Source organism: Brassica napus, chromosome A7 (genome assembly GCF_020379485.1).
Source record: "Brassica napus cultivar Da-Ae chromosome A7, Da-Ae, whole genome shotgun sequence".
Lineage (NCBI taxonomy): Eukaryota > Viridiplantae > Streptophyta > Magnoliopsida > Brassicales > Brassicaceae > Brassica > Brassica napus.
In genome coordinates, this window is record NC_063440.1 from 13524908 (window position 1) to 13539725 (window position 14818).

A 14818-nucleotide genomic window follows, 5' to 3' on the forward strand; every position below is an offset into this window, starting at 1 on the left:
ATCTCCTGGTTCTTCTTGGTCACCAGTCTCTTCAAAGGCAGGTTTAGGCTGGGTTCTAGATGCGGGACAACCACAATACTCCATTAAAGGTGTAATCGCTACACCTAATGTGAGGTATCCTCTACTGGCGGAAGCATTGGCGCCTATAGAAGCAATGACTGCAGCCACCCAATATTCCTTTACCAACGTCTGGTTTCGATCAGATTCTCAGGAGATCATCCGAGCTATCGATTCTAACATCTATCCGATAGAGCTCTACGAAGTTCTCATGGATATTGAATCTCTATCTTCTACTTTCTCCCTTGTTTATTTCTCCTTTATTCGTAGAGAGTTCAGTATTGTTGCTGATTTGCTAGCGAAGAGCGCACTGTATTGGGACTGCTACTTTGTACTGAACCTTTCCTAATGCCATCTATTGTTGTTCAAAAAATAAGTAAGTGATGAATGGTCACGCAATTATTATTATAAGCAATAATATGCAGAGGCAAATAAGATTTGGTGATAAGAAGGCAAAATTGAAAATAGATTGGAAGATTCTTAAACCCAACAAGTGGGGTGTGTACGTACCGCATGAGGGGGATGCACCCTACCCTCCATATCATGCACTTGATTGACCCACCTTTATTTGTTGTTTAGGTTTACTTCTACATGTTTTACAATCATGTTTGCAAATACCTAAGCATTATAATTTGTTGCATATATTTCACTATAATATATGAACTCACATGTATATTCTTGCTAAGAATGTTAATTCACATGTATATTCAAGTAAATCGATAAGTGAAGTGTGCAAGGGATATATAATATTTGTAGGGAATATAATGATGATGATCGAATTTGGAGAGATAGACGCATCATATTAGACCGAGACTAACAATTGCATATGGAGTTACTTTTTATTATTCACATCTCTATTATTAAAAGAGAAGTACCAATATAAATTACCCCTTAGTTTTCAAAGTTATTTACATTTGAATGCCACTGAAATAATAAATTTACCTACCTTTTAGTATTCTTGTCTTTTATAGTTTAATTAATGCATTTTCCTAAAATAAAGTATAACAAATTATGTTTATTTATTTAAAAAATGTTTCCTATAATCTAGGTAAACAATAAATTATAACAAGATTTTATTATAACAAGATTTTAATCAATGTCAAAAATATAACAAGATTTTATTATTACGGGGGTGATTATTTTTATTTTGGTATATTAACGACGTCTAAAAAACATAAAAGTGTTATAAAAATACATAATATAAACCACAAAATTTTAAATAAAATATTAAATTATTTAATCGTATAAATCAAATATAAAAACAGATAACCATTTTATTTTACATTAAAATTTTGATCCATAAAAAATACATTTGCACGAACACACGAGTTATATTTTAAAAATATGGTTGTAACAGTTGACGGGTCAAAAAAATAAAATAAAATTATTCATTATAAATTCTAAAATGATTGTGTTTAGAAATATATTAAATAATTATTTAGTATATATATATATATATATAAATTTTAAAAACATATATTACCATTTATATAAGATAAATATTTTTTTTTTGCAAACCAAAAATGAATACCCGCGCGAATGCGCGGGTCAAGCTCTAGTTAAAAATTAAGATATAATGATTAGTTTTTGCATATTTTCTTTGGCTGCTTGTTGTTGTGAGAATATTTTTTTCCACAAGCCATATAAAAAAAACTATTGAGATGGGGTATCGCCGCACATGGGGGCATGGACAAATCCAAAAAATAAATGTTTCGGGACGTCGTGTTGATATTAGTTTAGTTTCTGTATAATAAGAATTGAGTCATTCTTGGGTTCACTCCCTAGGCTGAACCTCTAGGTTCACCAACCAATAGGATTTTATTATTTCAAATTCGATATCTTTTAAAAAAAAAAACAAAATATTCTCAAATTATATTATGTTTTTAAAATAAAAAAAGATAATAATTACAGAAAAAAGAATTAAAAAAATATATTTTTAATGTTCTCAACAAAATACTAAACCCTAAATCCTAATTCCTAAACCCTAAATCATAAACCCTAAACCCTTGGATAAACCCTAAACCCTTGGATAAATCCTAAACCCTTGGGTAAACCCTAAACTCTTGGGTAAACCCTAAACCCTTGGATAAATCCTAAACTCTAAATAAAAAATACTAAAATCCTAAACCTTAAACGCTTGAATGTTTTAGTGTATAGTGATTTTGATTTAGAGTTTTGGATTTATCCTAGAGTTTAGGGTTTATCCAAGGGTTTAGGATTAAGGGTTTAGGGATTAGAATTTAGGGTTTAGGGTTTAATGTTATGCTGACGTCGTAAAATATTTTTTTTGTAATTATTACCTTTTTTTTTACTTTTTAATTTTAAAAACATAATATAATTTGACAATATTTTATTTCCTTTTTTAAAAGATATCTAATATAAAATAAAACAATCCTATTGGTTGGTGAACCTAAAAGTTCATCCTAGGGGTGGACGTAAGAATAAGTCTAATAAAAAAACATATATTTTCTGGAAAATAAAATGAAGTTGTTTGGCCAGTATACAAAATAAAAGCATCTTCGGTTACCATTTAACTGCTAGTGGCGAGAGAGAAGCTTAAACAATTGCGTAGACTTATCATAAATGAATAATAATTCTAATAAATCATGTTGGCTACTACACCCATGTGTTGGTTTTACTTGTTTCAAACTTTCATCTGAAACAGAACTCACATAACTTACTTAATATCTGAAAGTTAAGGTTTGGTTTTATCGTGGCAATTTTTATGAATGATAATTTATATCTTAATGTCTTGTTTTTTCGTCAACAAATTCAATGCCTTTTGTTTGTTTGCCAGCAAAAAATGTCTTTTCAGTTTTACTGTTCAAAATTATAAAATATATACGTTTAGTCAATAATGTGATCGATGATACATCAAAACACGAATCTTATCATGTATTAATCAAATTTGCCAAAGTAATTATTTCCATAATCAGTTCAGTAACACAATTATCAAACACAAAGACTTTTAATACGAACCATACGAATTAACCAAATACATATCACTAATTCGAAAAGACAGAGAGGACAATTTCGTAGTTATATCAAAAACTTAATGGCATAGTTGTATATCCTTCACTATATAAACTTCGTCTCTCCCAAATGCTCAAACCCTCCCACGAGCCCACCTGACATTTTCTCTCTAGCTTTCTCGTGAAGAAATAAAGATTATACTTCGATTTGGACTAAACCGGAGAAAGAACCAAAATAATGGCCGGAGGTCTCGTAAAATGCAGCAAGATCCGCCACATTGTCAGTCTCAAGCAAATGCTCCGGCGATGGCGCAACAAAGCACGTTTATCTTCAGTCAGCCGTTGTGTACCGTCCGATGTTCCATCTGGACACGTGGCGGTATGTGTTGGTAGCAGTTGCAGGAGATTCGTGGTGCGCGCGTCGTACCTGAACCACCCAATCCTGAGTAATCTGCTTGTCCAAGCCGAGGAAGAGTTCGGTTTCGCGAACCAGGGACCGTTGGTTATCCCCTGCGAAGAATCGGTTTTCGAGGAAGCGATCCGGTTCATTTCCCGGTCTGATTCTTCCCGGTCAAGCCGGTTTACTTGTCCCGACGATCTTCAGAAATGCCACGGAGGAATCAAAAGCATGTTGATCGAATCTAGGCCGTTGCTTCACGCCGCCGTCGTCGAGAAAGTCGTATGGTGAAGAGTGTTGGTTCGTACGATTTCTGATTCAGTTTGACTCGAAATGAGTTGGTCGCCACGTGAAAGGAAGCAGACGAGTTTTGTAATAAAATCGTCAATGACTCCGCTGAGTTACCACCGGTTCGGGTGGTGCTAATTTTAATCGGGATCAGGGTTTTTTTTTTGTTTACTAAATATTTATTTATATGGGCCGAGTTACTCACTGAGTCGAGATGGACGAGGTTACGGATTGAGAAGGAGATGGCGGTTTAAAAGGTGGGGATGAGTCGTTCCACCGATGTCATCCCGGGTTCGAACTCATATTCAAGACTGTAAATGTAAATAAGACAAATAAACATTTGGTTTATCTGATTTGAGTATTTGTCAACTTTCTATGTCATTCCGTAATTTTATTACAATCGAATTTTGTGCTAATTACTTTAAAAAATCACTATACTTCTTGGAGTAATCGCAACGAGATAACATACCATACAAACTTAATTTGGTTTGAATTTTAATTTTTTAAAAAATACAATTTATCATCAATTAATATAATACATTAAAAATTCTTATAACCATAATTTTGCACGGTTTTTTAGTTTCAAATATATAAAAAGTTCAACGAGCGATAAGTATATTTTATGAATTAAAAATAGTGTATCCGACCAAGGCCATGTGAAGGAAAGACTATTAGCCCTATTTCGCCTGACTGTGCTCAACGTCTTCTTCTTTTGTCTTCACTTTCTCCATCCCAGTAAAAAGTACAGTCTTTTTTTTTTGGTAGGAAGTAAAAAGTACAGTCTATGGTACACATAATCATTCACTTGAATTTAATTAATGTTAAAATGATTTCTTAAGGAACCTCCGAAACTGTGTACTTTAGATTGTTAATCTAATTGTCTCTCTCTAGAAAATTTCCTCTACCTTCTCTCTAAGAAACTTCCCGATAAAGATTGCGAGTTAGGTGATCGGCGGCGGTTAACGTCGTCGGTCACCACCAACCCTTTTGTTTTTTGTTTCTTATGTATAATATTCCGGTTTAGCGGATCTAGTTTTCGCGGTGGCGAAGTTGTAGTATTTTCGCGGTGGCGATTTTGTGGTGTCTCAACCTCCGTTGAAGCAAGTCTTCAAGGTTATCTTTGTTGTTCTTCAATGGAGGCGTATGTATATACAATACTCCTCTTTCGCAATTCATACTCAGATTCCATTTGTCTAAGGTGGCGGCTTCTTAGCTTTCTCGGATTTGCACTTACTCCTCTTTTAAAGGAATCAATCTTTGCTCACTCAAAAGTAGGGCCGATAAATCGGCTAGAGCAAAGTATCCTAATAGCAAGGAAGAAGTGATGTTGGATTGATCTTGGCTGTTTCAAATGACGATTTAGATGAATCGGCATCTTCTTTAACTGAAGGTGGTCCGATAAAAATCGTTTATTGAAATGACTGAGAATTCTCAGTTTTAATATCCGATGGTGATGGAAGTTTCCCTGAAGATGATGGTTTAGGCGAAAGAGTAAAGGCAGGGGGAATTCATAAGCGTGCCCAGCAATGAAGCTTGAGCATATCGTGTTTTTGCCGGCGGAGTTGCATCCTGGATCTTTTCTTTCCATGCGGTGGCGCGTTAGGGAGCGTGTCTGCTTCAACCGCTTGAAGTCTCATGCAAAAGAAGAAAAAGACACGTGTCTAGACTTATCTCTTTGGAAGCTGCGTGGAATAGTAACAAGATCGAAGAAAACTCATAGTTATTAGGTTAAATATGGGCCTAATAATTTGGGCTTATACTTTATTCGAGTCTGTTGTTATATATAAATGGGTCGTTTGTAATTCTCATGTACTCTGCCCATCTGGGTCTCTCTAATGAAAGAGAATGTTGACAAAAAAAAAAAAAGATTGTTAATCTAATTAACATTATCTGGAAAAAAAATTACAACTCCTAAACTAATGCTAGAAGCTAGAAGGTAACTTAAATTATTACCTCGTCTCTCCCATAGTATATTTATAAAACAGGTCTTATGTCTATGTTTATGTGAAGAGAAGAGTTATGTTTAACTTGATAATAAAAATCTAATTTATCATTTTATTCAGTACTGTTACCACTGTAGAGTGCAGCATCTTCTCTTAAGTAAAGAAATATTTGCGTGTTGATAAAAAAAAAAAAATATTTGCGTAGTTTTTTATAGACATCAGTACCTTATATTTTTTCTTTTTTTTCTTTAACTGATCAGTACCTTATATTTACTTTTTTTTTTGGTAAGAAGTACCTTATATTTACTTGATGAGAAATAGTTACAACTATAAATCGAATAGTTGCGGCGGCATGAGTAATTTGATAGATGTGGAACAAGCATATGGAAATCACTAAGGTCAGTACGAAGTAAATGTGGTGGTCAAACAGATAATTGGTGAGTGGAAAGTGTAATAATTTTACGGGATTTGATCAATTTTTTTTTCTTTTTGTAGAAAATTTGATTTGATCAATTTTTACTACTTCATTTAAATAAATTCTAAGAAGTCTAAAGTCTGTTTAATTATTCATATTCACTTATGCAGTGCGTTTTTCAGTAACAAAAGAAAAAAACTCATTTGGATTCAAAGTCATTTCATATACGTTTCAACTGAGTATTTGATTTTTCATTCTTTTGGCAAAGAATCGGTAGATTAGATATGGAAATATCAGCTACCTGTTTTCAGTTACACCTAAGATTGTAAAGATTTGAAAAGGAAATGCACTTAGTGAGAAAATGTGTTATAATACTTTCTAAAAGTTATGATAATGTTATATATGTATATATGAAAATGACCCTGTCTCCATCCTAAACCCCACAAATATATGATATCTGGCATATGCTCTAACATTTTTTTGTACTTTCAAATTACCTCCCCCGAAAAAAGATAAAGAGAATACTTTACAGAACTATAAATTTATCAATATATACATAAATATCTACAGGCCCCTCTGTATATGTGGAAACATTGTACCGCCACTTGGAGTGACATGAATATATAAGGGTGAAAATAATTTAGAATTATAGAGTTTTATGAGATACGTTATTAGTGGATTCGTGTAAATAGTTTCATGAGAAAATTATTAGACAGAAACTTAATTAATTGTATTTTTTGGTTGACAGAAAGGACGAGAAAATTCTTTGAAAGAACAACGAAGAGAAACCAATTGGGAGCCTATCAATCCAATCACATAACTTATACACTATGAGTATAACTTATTTTTTGGAAAAACTAAAGAATTGGGTGTTTAGGGAAAAATTAGATGCTTTTTGAGCGAGTGCCCATTCAAGCTCCTTTGCGTTCATTCCATACAGTTATCTTGTTTTTGTTTTTCTTCTTCTAATGATTTAATATATATAATGTGATACTGAATATTATAAAAAAGATACTTGCAACTTTTTAAATTCCAACTAGAGCAACATGCAGAGAAGTTCATGTTCATGCATTTTAGAGTTTGATTTGAAATTTTGAAAGTGAAAGAAACCATTAGAAATTATGATTAAGGCTTATTCCGGTGGGTACGTATGAGGGTGTAGATAAAACTGAAACCAGCGGCCCTTTTGTCTCTTATCTTACGCGATTAGAGTCTTATTCTTTTACAAAGCGTATCTTGGTTTAGTTGTAATAATTTTTATATGATTCGCAAATCGTCTTCCATCTAGCTGAACTTAATAGAGTTGGATCGATGGATTATGGATTCAATATATTATTTCTCATCGAGTTAAGCCAAAATATGACAGAGAGACTGAGATGAAACTAGAAATGTTAATTAGAACATCAGTAAGAATTTCTGAGTACTAGAATAAATAAAAGGTATGTTTGTTTTTCAACCTTATATAAAGAAGGTTCTTATAGAATGGTACACATATAAAATCGTATTGATTTGTTACAGGCTGATCAGAAGCGGGACCGAGGAGTTTCATTTGGGAATTTAAATAACTATAAGACAATCACAAGATATATATTTATATTGGGTTGATCTTATGTGGCTTATATTTCCATAGGGGAATTATTTCGAGTAACTCTTACACAACTCTCACTTTTTCTAAGTTTATCAAACGAGTATAACATTTACACATACCAAACTCTATGACCATTATAGACCTTATACCCCATGTATATCATTAGCATATATATATAAAGGTTTGATGTACCAAAAAGGATTGAAAACGAACAAGTGAAGAAAACCACCCCAAACCCTGAAAAGTCACAATACAGAAATAGGTTTGCTTCACTGAGTGCATGTCTTTGTAGTTCTACCAACTTTTTATTTAAAAGGTCAGAAACTTTTTGAGGGAAAACCAAAGACTGAGGAAGGTAAGATATGTCACTTTGGTTGGCAACTGAGGAAATGGTTGTCAATTACATTAGTTTTTGGATTTCTTGCAGGTCTTGTCGATTGAAAGCCCATTGTTTAGGTTTTTAAAGAACGAATCTAGACCTAAATTGTATGTGACCAGTAGGGGTGAGCAATATTGGAAATGACTTATTACTTTAGCTGTCATTCATGAAAATGACATGGAAATAAAAACATAATCAAAATTGAGTGTTCAGCCGTGCTTCCCTTAACCAAAAAAAAAAACATTGGCTCAGAGCAGCTCTACAAAAAAAAAATACTATTTTAGAATTTCTTAAACTCTATATTTGAAGTTTAAAAATGTTCTTCTCGAAAATCAAAGTTTTAAACTCAAGTTCATAACTATTTGTATTTTATAATATAGTCCTTATATTTGTCATAACTAATTTAAATTCATAACACTTTTGTAAATAACTAGCACATATATAAATATATTACAACAATATTAATTAATAAAATATTCTATTAAAATATAAAAAATTAAATAAAAATGACTTAATTAATATTAAAATTCAAACAAAATATCATATTATTAAATAAAATGATTTTCGTAATGCATATATAATCTATTAGTGCATTTCGAAGTAAAAATGGCTCTCCTACTTTTTACTTTGTAGATTACGAGCTAAAAGTTGTTGAAATTAGGTGATATTGATACTTGTAAATACATTAGATCAGAACAAGAAAGTAAAAGAGAAACATAAAATATTGCTAAAAGACTAATTTCTTTTCGATGATATTAATATTTGTGAATATATTCGATATGAACAAGAAATAATTGTACGAAAAGGACATCAAAATTACAACAACAACAACCATCTTCAGTTACACAAAAAAAATTGGAAAATATTTGAAAATTTTAAAGGTTCCGGATCAAACTTACCTGACTATTAGTGTTGTTGTAATATTTAAATTTGTGTAATAGTTATGTCTTCATGTAATTTTTTAAATTCTTTTTATTAAGTTTTTTGTATATTATTAATGTCTAAATCTAATTTAAAATATTTAAATCTAATTTATAAATATTTTGGAGATGCTCTTAGGACGTCACTTTTTCAAAAACACTTAATAACATATACTGAACCATTACTAATTTGAAGTAATAATATTTGTTTATATGGGCTTAAGTATAAATTTTATAAATATTTATACACAAAATATGGACCACAGCAAAGAAAGACATTGATTAATCCATTAGTTCACTAATTAAAGTTATAGTTTAGTGACAAATCTAAAAAGATTAATTTTACAAAAATTCTAGGTAACAAAACAATTTAGCCGACTTACGTCTTCCTTTCACGAACCTGTTTTGAAGGTTCAAATCATATTAATAAAGTAGTTTCATCTCACTTTCTCTTACAGACCACTCTAATTAAGGTAAAACTATCCCTTATATTTTCTTATTTCCAACTATTTATTTATCTACCTTCAGTAATTTTCATTTATTTTTCCAAACTGTGGATAACAATCACAATTTCATACGTTGAAAAGATGTCACCGAACAAAGACATCAACGGAGTGATAGAAAGATATCATCGGTTACATCTTTTGAGAGGATATATTTCAGAGCTAAAGCTGATAAAATTTTATTTCGTTCAACTATGTTACAAGAAATATTAGGGATTTAACTATTTTATCTATCGAAAGAAAACTTTTAAGAAAAATTGATTTTGAAAGTCCAGTCAGTGAATTCATAGAGAAGAAAATTAGACAAAATATGTTTTAGAACTATTATTTAGTGTGTTGGTATTTTAGAAGTGACTAATTTTAAGACATTTTTTCTTTATAAATGAGGGCATTTTTTTGTCGCTTACATATGCTATTAGTAGTCGCATGGCTCTCAGCTGGTTTGGTTTCTGTTGATGTGTATAGTGTTTTTTATCCTTTTTTTTTGTCATTTGATGGATTAATATTAACTTGAACAAGGTAGTTCACAAAGCCAACAAAAGTGTTGGAACCTTTCCGGAACCATAAGCCAGCATGGTGATATGCACCATCCGGAGACAAAGTTTGATACATCCACTAAAACATACGCTAAACTAAAAGAAGAAGAGAAGTTGATAAGGAGCATAGGGAGATAAGCGAAGAATTTCAAAAATGGAAAAGCTAAACGGCCGAAAGCATATATGAAAGAAAAAGCGATGCAAGCTTAATTATCTGAGTTGGAAGATGATCTCCTATAACGTTTTCACCAGTGCAGCACGTTCAACCACCACACATAAAATTTCTTCCTCTACAAGAAGCCACATAGAACCAATCTTCAACCCGAGCAGCTAAAGAAGACGCGGTTGGTAATTAACTACTCAAAGATTGCATGCAATTGAGCTATGGCTCCACAATTCCTTACCAAGTAATCCGGAAAACCTGTTGGTTTCAAATCAAGGAACTACATTACATCTCAGCCCCGGAGTTTCACCGACTGAAGAGAACAAAACCAAGACCAGAGGACTAACAACGAGGGTATACCAAGGATAACCACCATTAAGAGCTAGAAACCTCAAAGGAGACAGAGCAAAACCAACTTCCATGGCAGAGAAACTCTACCGTAAAAAGCAGAAAATGATAACTCCCAACAAAACCATCAGACCAAACACACTCCACAAATCTCTCAAAACAAAACACCAAACCCCTAAATCTAAATTCGCTACACTCGCTCAAGTTGTCTCCATGAAGAAACCTCAGACTGAAGCTCCACAAGAACGACCCACAAGCGCCGACCTTGACACAGAACCGAACTTATATCGAGAGGTTTTGAACTTAGATCTAGGCTAAGACAGAACAAAGCTTAAAACCTATGTGAAACAGAGAGTTTTCAATACACACTGGAAGAGTCAAGAAACCAGGAGAGACACAACAGACCACCATAGAAATACTTTAGCTTTGCCTCACCTGAACCGATGGAAGAAGTACCACCCCACATCATAGCCGGTATAACCTGCACTGCACAGCAGAAAAAGCTTCGGATGTAGTCAATCAGCCTAAGCAATCGACAGGAAGAGATCGACATCGAGTCCCTTATCTCCAACTCCCCTGTTTCTTGGAAGCCTCTTCTCAGCCTACAAACGACACTATACTAGACTAAGGACCTTCTCACAGCACGGACGAAGGTCGCCGGATACCGGAGAAGGTAAGACCAATGAACACTCTTTTTCTCTTGCGGTAGCTCTAGGGTTTTCTCTCAAAGGTTTTTTTTTTCTGTGACCAAGTTTTAGTGGTTTTTTATCTTTTGAATTGTAGTTTTAAAGACATGGATCAAACAAGAAATATCTCAAACCACATGGATTTTTCTTTTTCCTTAAACCACATGAAAATTAGTTCTATTCAGTTCGATTTAACTGGACCTGCCCTCCCGTAACATTATGGTTGTGTGAATGAAAAACCTTACAGGTAATAATTATTTGGTTATTAAGACTAACATATTATTTTTTCTCTGTAAGCTTTTCCTTGGGTTTGTCTATTTTAAGCCTAGTCCACTTTACCTTATATCTTGCTTTGAAAGCCTACAATAGATAACAAAATATCTCTTGCAGCAAAAGAAAGGATAATCTACATTCTCTCGAGTTTCAACAAAAGAAAGGATAATTTACATTCTCTTGAGTTTCTATTACTTGTTATATATACCAACTTTTGTAAGGCCTTTTTAATGCCCAAATAACAATGGCTATTGTATAGCATTTAGTAAATACGTTAAGTCAATTGGTGAGCTATAATTCTAACCTATAAATAAGGAGGTAAGTTTAGGTGAAATTCATCGCTCTCTTATAATTCCTTTCCTACTTCTTCTTTGTTGCCCGATTGGCCGCCAGGGCTGGTCTATGGCATAAGCGGGTGAAGCTATGGCTTAGGGCAGAAAATTTTACAAGAGCATATGTTTTTGTTGTTAATGGGACATATTTTAGTTTTTTTTTTTTTTTGCTTTTTACAAATAATTAAGATTTGTAAGGTTTTCTTAGCTAAAACAATATTTGTGGGAATAATTAATCAGAATAAACATTTGTCGGATCCTTTAGCAATATTTATAAACTTGTATTAACAAATATATTTGTTAATTTCTATTTTAGACAACTAAAACCCTAATTAAAAGTTAGCTACTAAATGTTTTTCGTGTTGTCTCTTTATTTTCTGCCATTTTCCCAATTTATTTTCTATTGCTTCAATTCTTAGATCATAATCTTCGTATTGACGAGAGATACGTGACTAATTTATTAATTTCTAAATTTTTATAAAAACTAAAAAATTATGATGAGAGCAGTATCACGTGTTGACATTATTACGAGTCGTTACGAGTTTGCTCTTCTTTTGTGTTCACCAATCTTAATGATAGTTAGTTGAGACTGTTATTTTTGAAAAACTTGACTACATAAGTTTAAGTAGTGATTTGAAGGAAAAGAAGCAAAAAGATCGATATTTCGTTAATAAGTATTTTCTATTCGATTATTTTTGTTTCCTTACAAACCTTTTGTGAAACTTGATTGTTTAATGGAAGTTTATTTATTTCTATTACTGATGTTATATGATTTTGGATTATATATAAACTAGGTGATTTTTCTATGCTCATGCAAAGATATAAATATATACAAAATAATTAATAATTACTTAATTTTTAATTAATATATATATATATATATATATATCATTATAAAAATTATTAGTTATTTTCTTTTATTTAGAAATTTTATCTTATTTGAAAATATATATATATATATATATATATATATATATATATATATATATATATATATCATATGTAAATAGTGTTTAAATAATATATTTATTTTAGTTATATATGCAATCTAGGTTTAAAAATTTCATTGATTTACTTATTTATTTTTGGGGTTTACTAAGTCGAATTTTTACTACAACTATTTGAATTTTAAATAGCTAAAATCATATTAAATGTTATTAAAATTTCATTTTTTATTTTAGATTTGTAAATATATCTTTGTAATTTTTTTCATTTATTATGTATCCTTTTGATAAAATATTAAAAATAAATTAAAACTGTATTATTTTAGAAAATATAATTTTTGAATCTATTGACAAACATAATTTATTAATTCTTATTAGTTATTTAGTTTATAGTTAGTTGTAACATTAAGAAGATATTAAATTATCAATATATAAAGCAGATGGTTGATTTATATTATTAAAAATATTTTGTTTACACTTTTAATCTTTTGATCTAAACATATATATAGAAAATATTTTTGGTTGTTTTATTTTATTTTATTATTTATTATATTATTTAAGGTAAAATATTTTAAAAATTATCTTCTTTAAAAAATATATTCATTATTAGTTATTAAATAAAATATCGAAATTATATATATATATATATATACAATTTTCATATTTTAGTAGTTTAAGAAAATATTATGATAAAAAAAAGGAAATTAAAAGCAAAAAATTATGAAACAAAAAGGAAAATAAAATAAAAAAAATTATAATAATGGTATTATACATAATATTTTCAATTCATTAAGAATACTTTTGTAATTGACTACTCTAAAATTAACATGAAAACTATACATAAGAAACTGACTTCTCAAATAATATTATAGAGATATAAATACATATTTTTTTGAAATGGCTTAGGGCACGATAATATATTAGACCGGCACTGGAAAGAGCCAAACAGATTCTAAAGTTCACGTTGTTAGAAGATTTGAAAACAAAATATAAACTTAACAATTTTTATTTATTAACGGGACACTTAACGTTGACATCGGGAAGGTTATTTGGCGTTGTCAATGGTTTATTTGGAAAGAAAAGAGCTTGGTGTTTTTTTAGCCAATGTTTGATACTTGAGGGTTTAATCGACCTTATTCCCCTTGATTAAGCAAGCATATCTTTGCACACAGAAATAAACTCTACTAATTACCGACCAAACACAAAATTATTTATGTCCATTATTGCAACCACCCGGCGCAATAAATATCTCAATCACTTTAGTTTAGTTTTTAATTATATTCGTTAATTGAAAACGAAATAGTCCATGTAGACACTAAGAACATCTCCCAAAAGAAACTTTATTTTAAAGTTTCCAAAACTTTATATTTGAAGTTTAAAAGTGTTCTTCTCTAAAAGCAAAACTTCAAACTCAACTTTAAAACTATTTGTATTTTATAATATGGTCCTTATATTGTAAACAACTAGCAGATATATAAACATATTACAACAATATTAATTAATAAAATATTCTATTAAAATATAAAAATTTAAATAAAAATAACTTAATTAATATTGAACTTCAAACAAAATACCATATTATTCTATAAAATAATTTTCGTAATGCATATTTGATCTATTAGTGCATATCGAAGTAAAAATGGCTCTCTTCATTTTTACTTTGTAGATTACGAGCTAAATATTGTTGAAATCAGGTGATATTGATACTTGTAAATACATTAGATCGAAACAAGAAAGTAAAATAGAAACGTACAATATTGCTAAAATACTAATTTATTTTTGATGATATTAATACTCGTGAATATATTCGATATAAACAAAAAAAAATTGTACGAAAAATACATCAAAAACAACAACAACAACAACCATCTTAAGTTACACAAAAAAAAAATTGGACAATATTTGAAAATTTTGAAGTTTCCGGATCAAACTTACCTGACTATTAGTGTTGTTGTAATATTTAAATTTGTGTAATAGTTATGTCTTCATGTAACTTTTTATTTTTTTTGTTAAGTTTCGTACATTATGGTTGTCTAAATCTATTTTAAAATATTTTAAACCTTATTTAAAAGTT

The 14818-nt window shown here is 30.6% G+C and overlaps 1 protein-coding gene and 1 long non-coding RNA gene across 2 annotated transcripts; one reads left to right on the forward strand and one right to left on the reverse strand.

Annotated features, from left to right (window-relative positions):
• Positions 1 to 3158: 3158 nt before the first annotated feature.
• On the forward strand, positions 3159 to 5541 carry LOC106356457 (auxin-responsive protein SAUR50-like). The gene has a single exon (XM_013796215.3). It carries the CDS (start codon positions 3268 to 3270, stop codon positions 3715 to 3717), a length of 450 nt encoding a protein of 149 aa, XP_013651669.1. The 5' UTR covers positions 3159 to 3267; the 3' UTR covers positions 3718 to 5541.
• Positions 5542 to 9985: 4444 nt separating this feature from the next.
• Positions 9986 to 12579, reverse strand: LOC125576536. Its single transcript, XR_007314956.1, has 2 exons — positions 10945 to 12579; positions 9986 to 10419 (listed from the first exon to the last, which is right to left on the reverse strand). It is a non-coding gene; the product is annotated as an uncharacterized LOC125576536 (long non-coding RNA).
• Between the last annotated feature and the right edge of the window lie 2239 nt (positions 12580 to 14818).